The sequence below is a fragment of the Acanthisitta chloris genome, unplaced genomic scaffold (genome assembly GCF_000695815.1).
Source record: "Acanthisitta chloris isolate BGI_N310 unplaced genomic scaffold, ASM69581v1 scaffold18274, whole genome shotgun sequence".
In the NCBI taxonomy this organism is placed as follows: Eukaryota; Metazoa; Chordata; class Aves; order Passeriformes; family Acanthisittidae; genus Acanthisitta; species Acanthisitta chloris.
The window spans coordinates 1,631-13,814 of NW_008667849.1; the positions used below are offsets into that span (position 1 = coordinate 1,631).

The 12,184-nt window shown below is 43.3% G+C and overlaps 1 protein-coding gene across 1 annotated transcript in view; it reads right to left on the bottom strand.

The window, feature by feature from the left end:
• Positions 1–2,647: 2,647 nt before the first annotated feature.
• Positions 2,648–12,184, bottom strand: part of BRINP1 (bone morphogenetic protein/retinoic acid inducible neural-specific 1) — a gene marked incomplete at its 5' end in the record, with an annotated part of 26,280 nt that continues 16,743 nt past the window's right edge. The window contains 2 exons of the mRNA XM_009072693.1: positions 2,648–4,095; positions 9,044–9,266. Coding sequence (XP_009070941.1) covers positions 2,955–4,095; positions 9,044–9,266 — 1,364 coding nt within the window. The remainder of the gene's footprint in view (positions 4,096–9,043; positions 9,267–12,184) is intronic.

A 12,184-nucleotide genomic window follows, 5' to 3' on the forward strand; every position in this document is an offset into this window, starting at 1 on the left:
TAATACTGGGGGCTGCTCATCCCAAGGCATCATTAAGGATACATGAGGGCAATTGATTTGATCCCTAGCAGTCCCACAAATACCAGGCAAGATTTAGGTAATGTGTTGCTAGTTACCCATGAGATCTGAGGTTTAATTGCAACTTCTTTGGCTTCTAGTCACTAGAGCTGGATGCTTATCCCCTAGGAAAGGAATTTATCGAATTAATTTCACTTTGCGTTGGCACAGTCACTATTCCCAGCCTTGAACAAATCCCATCATTGCATGCAGACTGCAGCTCAGGCTATAGGTTGCTCTTAAGCAGTATTCAGTATTTTTAGAGCAATAACTATAGTTCTTTTCAGTGTCAGCTCTTTGGGTCATACGTGTAATTTAAACAGTACATTTCTATTCCCTGCTTAGATGGATGTAACTGTCAGGAACATTATTTCTACTCATAATTACAAATATGACATTCATTTCCCATGAATACTCTCTACTATTTGCTTAAAGCTAACCTCCATGAATACTGCTGCTGGTGAATTTTCTCTTATCTGAAAGCTAATGCAGAAATGTCACATCTCTAAAGAACCCTCTTTGAATGGTGGGGCTATAACATGAACCTCTGCTCCACAGAGCAAAGACTAATCAAATGAAAAACAAACACTGGGAAAAGTAGGCAACCTTGCAATCTCTTGTGTGGACTGACCAGTAGAGAAGGCAAGAAATCTCGATGCAAGTTAGGGAAAATTAAATTACTACTAAAGGAAATCAATGGATGATGACTCTAGAAACACCTTTGCTGTTTAATTCGCCCAGTCTTCTTCTGACACCTGCACTTCCCTACCTTTGAGTATGCAGACAGGGAATTTTGTGTGCTGTTGTGACTCCTTTTTGGGTTTTTACTGACTACCCAGATAGCTTCTCTTATGCCCTCGACTGGTAGCTCAGCAGGAGAGTTCAATGAATGCACATTTTCCTTAAGGTGTCTAATTCCTTCTCAGGAAATTTGGATGAACATAGACCAAAATCACACAAACTCAGCCTGAAACCAGACTTAATTGCCCAAGTCCCTGGGGTCACATGAATAACACCACCATGCATTTAGCTCTTTGCAGAAGAACTGATGTTATTGTCAGAATCTGAGCCAAAGTCTCCAAAGAAGGCCAATATTTCTGCAAGACTATTTTGAGCTCAGTTGAATCAACGTGGTAAAACTTGAGCCAAATCTGAATCTTGGGCTTTGGATCAGGACTGTCCCTCCTGCTCAGGCCTGTTTATTTTCTGGATAGTCCTCCAGCTCTGGAAGCATCAGGATCAGAGATTAATTTCTCCCGTCTAGGAGGGCAGAAATTGCAGTCTGTCACTAGCACTTGTCACAATCAACTTCAGCTAAAAAAACCAGTGAAATTAAGAGAAACACCTCACTACTCACCTCCCACAGTGTTCAGGCTTCATCCCCCAGCTGATCCTACATTCATACACTCCATTCAGCAGACTGTGTTTTTAAAAATCCAAACACACATGCACAGGCATCCAAAAAATGTTACCCACCTCTTAATTATTTTAGTTCTTTTCTCTGATAACTCAATCCTTTTTAATTTGGCTTTATCCTTCCAAACTCAGGGTAGTTTTGGTCATTGTGTTCTTCCCACCCACCCCTCCCTTTTACCACTTTTGCATATATTTTAATAAAATTTTCTCATATATTTTCTGTAAATGTTTTCTTTTTTCTTTTTTTTTTTTTTTTTTGTGGACAGAGAAAGTGTAAGTGAAACAAGGATATTATTCACAGCCACAGAAACATAAGAAACTAAAAGGAATTTTTCCTTTCCCAAAGAACAAAAACGACCTATGTAACCTTCAGTGTCTCCTGGTTTCCTTGGAAATGTATTTTCTTGCATTGTGCTTTGGTTTTTGTGATGATGAGGGTTTCCCAGTGTTATTGGAAAACCCAGAACCTGAGGCAGAAAGCCAAACTCAGGTTTGCCTGTAAGTCTAGATCTGTCAAAGTGGCACATGATTTTGGCTTTCTCTGCTTTAGGAACTCTGTTGAAGTACCTTAAAGATGAGTGACTGAAGATTTACAGGTGCTGCTCCTCAAGCTCTGGCACCACTGAAGGCAACAGTAGCTTGATGCAAGGCATGAACTCCAGGTCAGCAAAATAGCCAAAGGGACTCAACACATCCTGTTCTTCAGTGCTGAGACTCTACCTCTGGTGAAAAGTCTTCCAAGGTGGAAATCCCTAAGTGAAGACACCTGAGACCTTCGCCCACCCTCCACCTCTTATGTGTCTTCTCATCAAGGAGGCACTAGTTTTACTCTCAAAGGATTTGCCATCCCCTCCTGACCTTCATCAAAGCTCAGCATAGGCTGTGTGAATGACTCAACATAAAGCTGGCATAAATCTCAACAGAAGAAATATCTTTTATCTTTAACCATTTACTCCCACTATAGGAATAATGGCAGCTCTTTTACATTTACATAGAACTCTTGTTTGTATGTTTGCTTTGATTTGTTTTTGTATGTCTCTTTGTCTTGGCACCTGCATAGCAGAAAACTTTACAGTTCATTACAGAAGTTTGCCCCTCTCTCTGCTCCTCCCTTTATTTACTCTGCTGCCCCTGAGGACTAGCAAGCAACACCCCCAAGGTCAAGAGAGAGTAAGGTGTTCCCCTTTTATGACGGATTATAGAAATAACAAACATGCCTGACAGTTTTATACAGCTGCTAGAACGGGTTTAGTTTTCAACAAATGAAGAATTTCCTTTTTTTTTTTTTTGCCTCTTTTGTATATTAATTACATTTTACAAATCTTGGGTTTCCCCTTTCCTTATTTCCCCCCACTTTTCCTTCCTTCTTTTTCCTTTTTTTTTTTCTCCTCTTTTTTTTTTCTTTTTTTTTCTCTTTTATTTTTTTTTTTTTTTTTACAGCAAAAGGATCAATCACCAACGTGTCCATGGATAAGTCCGGGTTAGCAGAGTTTGGCTGTCATCTGGTCCGACTGTTTGAGGATCTCGGTGTTGTACAGGTCCAGAGCGTGGTTCACACGGATGATCTCGCTGTTGGTGAGTTTCAGGCGGTGCTTGAGCATACAAGAGAACAGATCCAGCTGGGGCTTCCCTGGGGCTACGGGAGGCGCCAGTCTATTGATTCGGTCCCGAATATCCAGCAGCAAGAGCATGACAGAGGAGGAGGAGTAGAACTGACCACCTTGCGTGTACGACTGGTTGACCTGCTGCACAGCACTGCGCAGTAGGTCGGCGTTAAAACGCAGGCTGTAGCCATACACCTGCACATCCGAGATCTTGATGTAGAACTGACGCTTGGTGGGGTCAGAAAGGTCCACAGGCCCTTGGCCAGTCTCGTTGCGTAGCAGGGAAGGCAGCCGAGTTCGGCTGCGTAGGTAGATGTGGACGGTCTCAAAAAAGGTTTTCCACCGGTTGCCCAGTAGCAGGGTCCAGTTGTAGCACTGGCTGTTTTGGAGGCGGATTTTCTCCCAGCGTGGGTAGCCGTACTCCCCAAAGGGCATGTTCCAGCCCTCGGAGTGACTCCCGCTGAACGGGTTGACGTAGACAAAGAACATTGGGTCCAGGCTGCTGTTGCGCATCTGGCAGATGCGCATGGAGATCCCAATCACCATGTGGATGAAGTCCATCCGGTTCTTGTTGCTCTTCAAGGTGAGGGACATGCGTTTGCGCCACCTGGGGTCGAAGAAGGTGTCCAGGCGGATCTCGTTGCTGATGAAAGTGGTGTGCACGTACAGGCGAGAGTCCATCTTCTGCAGCAAGTACTTCAGCTCTAGGTCTTGGAAGTCCAAGTCTGTCTCAAAGCTGATGAACTGCTCACTCCGCTCCGAGTCTACGTTCTGGGGCTCGCAGCGACCCCGGTAAAGCTTATAGCCCTTGTTGCATGAGCCGCAGAGAGAGATGTTGGCAAGGCTGCACATGGCACAGCTGTTGTTGCCCCCGATGATGCAGGGGATGGGACGCTGGCACAGGCTGGTGCCACCATGGCAAACGCAGCTCCGCTGGCTTTCCAGAAAGGTCCCCCAGAACCCATTCTCATTGCAGTACAGCAGGGACTGGACTCGGGTAAGCCATTCCTGTATCGTCCTGCAGGTGGGAAGAAGAAATCGTTAGGATTGTAGGGTCTCATGGAGTCTTTGGTGTTGGCATCTCACTAGACCTACAGTGTTTTTAGGGATATATCTGAGGCAGAGCTCTCAGAACATCAATGCCCTGCCGTGGCATCCGGGAGCTATTCCAGTCTATTTCTAGACTAAATCTTTCATCTGCTGTTTACTCCTTTGGTGGAGAGCAAAAATCTCCTGAGAAACAGATCATCTGAATTCTCTCTCTTCATACAGCTCTAGGAGTCGAGACTGGCACAGTCTCCTGCCAAGGATCCCGTCAGCACCACAGTGACAAAGTTCAGCCATGGGAATGGAGCTGATAAAGCCATGCCAGTGGCTCAGGCATTATGAGACATCACAGGTCAGCAGAAAAAAACCTCCTCTCCATGTCATTGAGAATTAGTCCCACTCTCCAAAACTAGACCCATAACAGGATGAGGCAAATCCAGTAATAACCTCTGCTTATGGTGCAGAGCTCAGTACCAGCAGAAAAGAAGGTGGAAGTCAGGATGCATAGAGACAAAGCCGCTGAAACCGTTTCTCCTGTATAAAAACACCCCATCCTGCTGCTAATTAACCACCTCTTGCAGCCATTTCCCTTAAAAACCAACCCCACTTGCCCATCCCTGGGCCTTACCACTCCCACAACTGCTGTATCAGCACCCTCACCTCCACATCCTGCAGCCCTGGAATGACTTCTAAGGAATGCCACTGCAACCCACCTTCACTTTTTGTATACCCACTTGCCATATTGCCTTGCTGCCCCTCTCTGCCCCCTCCCCACCACCCCAGGAAAGCTCAGCACAGCAACTCCTTTCTCAGCAGCTCTCAGCAGAACAGGCTGTGCAGCCCCTGCTCCCTCCCCTCTGCCTTCCCCGCCGCTAATGAATACTTCATTGTCTCCTCTGGCCAAAAAGTTCTTGGTAGCACTGCAGTGAGAAGACTGGCTAATGACAAATTAGGATTCAGCCCCTGTAGAAGGGGAGGAGTGATTATGGACAGAGGCTCTCAGAGCTGGATTAGTGAAATTCATGGCACCTGCATCGCCTGACCTCCGAATAATCATTAAGCTGTAGGCTGTATCAAAGAAGGCATTAAATGATACAACAGCAAAGAACAGCAAGATGATTAGGGGGAGGAAGAGAGTGGAGGGATGAGAGTATGGAACAGAGGAAAGCACTGGAAGGGAAGGAGTAATCAAGGAGAAGCAGAAAGGATAGGGAAGAAAGAGAGAAATATGTGCAGGTAGAAGGAGCAATGAGAGATGTGCTGTGGGCAGGAGGAATAGGGATGGAGAAAGGGAAAAACAGCAGCAACAACTAAAAGACAGAGAACAGGCAGGAATTAAAAGAAGGAGGAAGAAATGGAGTGAAAGGGAAAAAAAAAAGGAGACAGGGTGAGGAAAAAGAAAGGGCATTAGCAGAAAAATTCTGAAGCCTTGAATGTGGGAACAGACAATTTTCACATTCCTCCTGCGGTACAGAGCTGCCAGGGCCTCTTTCCCCTAGTCACAGCCACCAGGAGCACTGCTGCTACTGGAAATGACAAGGTTGGCTGGGGATCTTGGGAGCAAGGCAGTGACCTCCATAAATATCTGACAGTCTTGGTCCCTGGAAAAAGTGCACAGGGCTCCTACTGATTCCTGGGCCACAGAGGGGAGGGGACAGCACAGCACAGTGTGGCTGCAAAACAAGCTGCTGACAGCAACAAGCACTCTCAAAACCATCCCTGGGGGCCGAGGTTGCCTTCTGCTCAGAGGTGAATTTTTCCTCATTTTTTTTAGCAATACAAAATGTTTTACCCCATCTGAAGCTTTGTGGTTCCTGTTTGGAAAACCAGTCAAATGCACCTGGGTTTGTGCAGTGCTGGCTTGGCTTGATGCTTTACACAGGTTTTAGGTGTTGATAATGCCATTGAGTTCGTGGGGCAAGGACTGCCAGGCTATGCAACAGGGGACACAATAGAAATTAAGAGTCAGGCGACCATATTCTGTCCATCTTAGGTGTGTGACATCAGGAAGAATTTCTTCATGGAAAGGATTGTCAGGCATTGGAACAGGATGCCCAGAGAGGTGGTGGAGTCACCATCCCTGGAGGTGTTCAAGGAACCACTGGATGTGGCACTTAGTGCTCTGGTCTAATTTACAAGGTGGTGATCGGTCATAAGTTGGACTTAGTGATCTTGGAGGTCTTTTCCAACCTATGAATCTATGATTCTAAAGTGAAAATAAATATTACCTGTAGGCAAAGCTGTGAATGAGAGTAACTTTGCAGTGTTTTCTGGCTGTTGCTCACTGGAGACATGCAGTCCCCTGGCAATGCAGGGAACAGGTAATCAGCCAGAGCTGTTTCACCATTAAAAAACAATCTGTTGTGACCAAAAAAACCCCATGTTTTTCCAACAGTGTTGGGCTTTCAGACCAAAAGTGGAGGTCAGGTTATACAGAGAGGTGATGAATAATTTTCTTTCCTCCTGACTTGTCACCCTTCAGGATTAATCAGGTCTGGGGAAGGGAAGAGACTGGTGGGTGTCCCTCGAGACAAAGAGGCAGCTTTGTTGTATAGAGTGACTGAGCTGATTAAACAAACCATATCAAACCAAAAGAAACACAACAATCAACCAAATAATAATAATAACCAAAAATCTGATGCAGCAGGACAGATTCCTTTTTTATTACTATTTGCAAGAATCAAAGGTACAGATTTAACAAGTTTTCCCTTGCAAACTCACCTTTCACTTTCCAAGCAGCATTAGCTGCTCTAGGGGTACTTTGGGGTTTCTGTATGTTAACAGTGAAGTAAAAACTGCTATTTTTATTCTCAGCAGTTGTGAGATGTATTCCTAACTAATGACAATTTGGCTGGAGCCCAGAGCATGTATAGCCCTCCTTCTTCCTTGGATGTTATTTCTATTTTACATCCAGAGTTTTAAAATGCAACTGCAGGTTGCACCAGAGCTTTAACAACCGAGGAGTGGATTCTTTTTTAAAGCAACAAACTTGCTTCTTTTTTAAACCTGTAAACGTCACTGGTTTTAAGCAAAAGCAGTGCAGATCAAATATATCTGTAGCTCTATCTATCTTTATCTATATATTTATATCTATATCTCCTTCTTAGCTATTGCAAAGGGTCACGGAGAATCAGCCTAATTGCCAGAATCTTTACTCTTCCTTTCATATCTCTCTTTTGGAAACACTAACTCTTCCTTTCCCTGAGGACAACCAACAGCAATCCCATTTCTTTTTTTACATTGCCTTTGAATAGATAATGCAGCCTTACTATTATGTGCTTTAAAGAGAGAGAGGCTGTTCTTAATAGAACCTTTCCATCCTTTCAAAGCCACTGGCATGCTTGATAAGCATCTGTCTCTCTGTACAGTAACAATTAGGGAATGAGAGTATTTCCCTCCTCTGTGAAGAGAAGGATGGGATGAACACCTCTTCCACTACAGAGCTGTCTACTGAGCTGCTCCCCTGCCTAGCTACAGATGCAGAATGACAAATAAGAGAAGAAATTATAATATGCCTGCTGATGTTGACTTAAACAAATCAAGCACATCAGTCAGTTAAAAACCCAGCTGCCATCATCCATTTCATCCTCCTTCCCCCAGATTTCATAGTAGTAGTTGGAGGCTTCCTTTCTGCTTGGCTGATCTTTTAAAATAGATGAGAAATGCTAAAGACATATTTATCTAAATGATTTGAAGCAACGTGGTTGGCTGGATATTTGCTCACTGCTGCTTCACATTTTGTTGTTGTGGCACAACTGAAAATACCACCTGGACATGCCTGTGACTCCTCCAGCACAGCCAGCTGGCAGGAATGGACCAGGTTTAGGAAGTTCTCCAAGGACTTTTTTCATAATCTCTTAAATTTAATAGATATTTCTCTTCATCCCTAGTAAGTCCATCAAATCTTTGTCCAGAAACATGAGATTTCTTGGTAATTAAAGGGATGTTAAGCCCTGGAAGAGTTTTCTGAGCTGCACAGTGATGAAATGAAAAGTCAGCGTGTTTAGCAGCCAGGGAGCTGGATGAGGACAGGACACAGCAGTCAGTCAATCAATTTTCTCTTGAAACTGAGTATTTAGTTAATGAAGGAAGTGCAAAACCAGTTTCTCTACAAATATTAACTTGGCCTGACCCTTCCAAGAGAAGCATGGAAGAAAAGGCACTTGGACTGATTTTTTCCCCCAAGATTTTCAGTATTCTTTCACTCCAGACAATGTAGAAAGACAAAGCAAGAGATGTTTATTAAAATCCATGGATGCAACTCTCCAAAACTGATTGAAAGCAAACAAACTCAGCTATAGGTCAGGGCTGAAAGGAGCCAGCAGGAGAGGACTATTAGCTATCAATAGTTGCTGTAGGTGTAATGGAAAATCTGCTCTCTCTCTCTCTGTAATAACTTTGCTGAGCTTCTGGTCCATGTGGGTTTGCAGGTTCACTCTGCATTTTATAGAAGAAATGTGTATTCCAAGTGAAACTAAAGCTTCTCTTTCGCTCTGGCTATACTCATTGAGGAGCACAACTCAAACCAGGGCTGAAACATCTTGTGCTCCATATGTCCACTTCAACAGCAAATCGAGGGTAAAGCTTGGCTGTGGTTCATGAGGTAAAACCATTAAAAAGCAGCTTGGTGTGTTTGTTTGATGGAATATTCTTGCAGAACACTACTGAATAAGTGATGCCCTTCCCCTGGCTAGGTAAGACCACACAGGAAGGATGTGAGTATACTCAAATAGGTAACAAAGCTTACTTACACCTCCAGAAATTTCAACCCACTCCCCAAATTTACCGTTTCCCCCCAAACCTCTATGTTATCACAGCCTATATCCAAACACAGGCTGCTGGGATTAGCTCCAAGGCCAAGCTCAGCTCTAGCAGTGCCCACCCCAAGCACCCCCATCCCCAGGGAAGGCTGGAGGTACCTTTCTCTAGGCAGCTGGTGGTTAGGATTGTGCCGACACCGGACACTGAGGCCGAAGAGTTTGCGGGCAGTGCGCTGGATCTTCTGCCGTTGAGCTTCCAGGGAGCTCTGCAGCAGCTTGTAACGGTTCTGCAGGTCCCAGTCATTCCCCCAGTGCTGGTGGATGCTCCCAATGGTCAGGAAGTGGTTGCTAGGTAGCCTTTTCATGAAGGATTTAAACTCATCTGGAACACACAAGAACGGGGAGAAATACAGAGGTTTCTGAGCCATAATAAAGTTACAAAGCTTTTCATTAGCAGCCTGGAGAAGCAGCAGTGATGGACGAGGCCATCAGTGCTCTGCTATGGGAAGGTGATGTCCATTAACTCACTGCTCTCTCTGTCTGCCCCAGGAAGTTCACTAATTCCATGGCTGTTGCTGCTCCCGTATAGGAAAAATAAAAACAACCCCAGTGAGTATCAAAGTGAAACAATACAGCTAAAGGCTACAGGGTGGAAGAACAAAGAGAGAAACTCCCTGGAGCATGGGTTTGTAGTCCAGAGGTTGTGAACAAAAAGCAGGAGCTGTAATCATTGTCAGTTAAAGAGTTCTCATTTACATTGTTTTTCAGCTGCTCCTAACATGTTATTTGTTGTTGAAAGCAAAGCACTTTGTCTGTGTTGTTTTTAAAAAAAAGAGGGGAAAAAAAAAAAAAGCTTTAAAAATTCCCCAGAGGAACGGTTTGGATGGAGTTAAAATGTCCTGCTTTTTTGTTTCTTAAAAAGAGCATCATGATTCTTTTCTCTCATTGAACTCCATTTGAAGTGAAATGAGTTGCATTATGCAATGAGGAAAAATAAAATAAAATAGTTTGCAGAGCTAAGGTGAGAACAAATTGTGTCAATTTTAGCCAAAGGAAAAAACCATCATTGATCAAACAATATATTGTTCAATGTTGGTTTGTGTTCACTTTATTTTCATTTGATTTTCTTTGATAATGAAGAAAAGCATTATGTAGGTTTGAGGGTTTTTTTTCATCACGAAACAGACATTCTGATACTGTTCCTGTTTATGACCATCCCTTCTTCCTGAGCACTATGAAAGTGCAGTTTGCTCAGACTCTGATTACAAGGCAGGGACATCCTCAAATGTTAAAAACCAGATGGTTCCAACTTTCTCAGGTGAAAATAACCCAATTTTTGATACCTGAAAACTATGTTTGATACACTGAGACCTTGAGAAATGCAAGGAGTGGGCCAACAAAATAACCATAAAGTGCAATAAAGAAAAGAACCACATTCTGTACCAGGAGAGAACAACAGCACAGGTCAGTAGAGGCTTTGGAACATCATGTGAGCAACAGATGCCAGGTCAGTAGAGGTTTTGGAACATCATGTGAGCAACAGATGCTAGAAAGGGCTTGGGGATTATGGTGAGCTCCATGCTGAAGGTGGGTCTATGCTATGTTCTCACTGGAAATAAACTACATACTGGGCTTAATCAAGTCATTTGGGGGAGCTAATATTCTTCTCTGCTTGGCTTGGCATTACTGAGGCTGCACCTGCAATTCTCTGCCAGCTTTAGGGACACCCAACTACAATGGGGTGTAGAGAAACTGGAGAGCAGAGCTGGGGGCCATGGAGATACTCAAGTCCTGCAAAGTCAGGTGGAGGGAGCTGCAGTTGTTTAATTCAGTGAAGAGGAGGCCAAAGGAGAATCTAATTGCAGCCTACAACTGCTCGAAAGATACTTACAAATACAAAGGAAAGAAACTCCTCTTATTTCAGACAGGAACAGTTTGCAGCTTGAGAAATACAATTGATTGACTGAAAAACTTCTTGCTTTGGAGGTAATGCAGCACTGGAACTTACTGATCAGAGATGTAGAAGAACCTCTCATTTTAGACTCTGCTAGACAAACCCATGGCTGACCTCACCTAGCACTGGAGGAAGTCCTGGTTGTAGAAGGAGCTTGAACTAGAGCCCTGCCATAAGCTCCACAATGTAGCCATTTTTTCCTGTACATTATCTATACTATTTTTCATCCTTTCCTAATCCTTTTCTCTTTAATTCCTTCAGCCCATTTTCAGAAGGAAACGAGGACAATAGCAAAAAACAGTGGGAAAAAAAAAAAGGAAAGCTTGTACAGGTTGATATCTTTCCAAATAAAAAGAAATAATCCATAGAATTACTGGAGAAAAACCAGACCAGATAATTTACATCCTATAGCACAAAGTTAAAGATATTTGCATAACAGATTTTCTATTATTCATCAACTTGCAGTTCATGCTCAACTGCCTAACAAAGAATATCTGTGCATTAGTCAGTACCATCATTACAAGGATGGTAAATGGCTGTTCACATCCTACTCATCACATGGTGTAACCGAGCACCTAATGAAAATAATTGTCAGCGTTGCACTATCAAGATCCATGGGACATCTGTTTGTCTGCTTTCTTCCCCAAAGATAACTCAGATTTTTTTATTTTTTTTTTAATAATCTTTCAGGTTTTCACTCTGCTTTTAATGCAGCTTTCAGTGCCCTTCTCCTCCCCAAAAATGATTCTCTCCTGTTCACTGGTCCTCTGAAACCATCATCACGTCTAATTGCTTCTGTTGACCATGCTGATTACTCCGGGTACCTTTCAGCAGTAAAAGCCTTGCATTTGCTTCCCACCCCTTATAAATCAATTTCCTCAAAAGCCTGTTTGTGCAGAAGCCCAAGCTCTTTTCCCTCTGATGATGAATGTGCTACATTTTTCATCCAGACGGGGAAGGGAGAAATTTCGGTGCAGTGTGCACATTTTGCTACCGCAGTGCAACGCTGAGGGAAAAACAAATGAGCAAGAAATCTGGCAAAAATCAAAGCTGGATGCGTTGTTTAAAATAAAGGAGCTGAAAAAAAAAAAAAAAAAAACCCCAAACAAAATTCAAAACAGGAGAGTTTCATTATTATTTATTTATACTTATTTATGACTATACCTGGAAACCTCAAGCAAGAGTATGGCTGAGGATAGTCCTTATTTGTGTCAATAGTTCACTCTCAACCCTGAGAATTTCTGTTTAACTAAACGAGTGTGTTTGTATTTGTTGTTTTATAGCTCTGCACAGCAAGTGGTGATGATGGCTGGGACTACATCTCCCAAGATGCAGCTTGGCCTCTC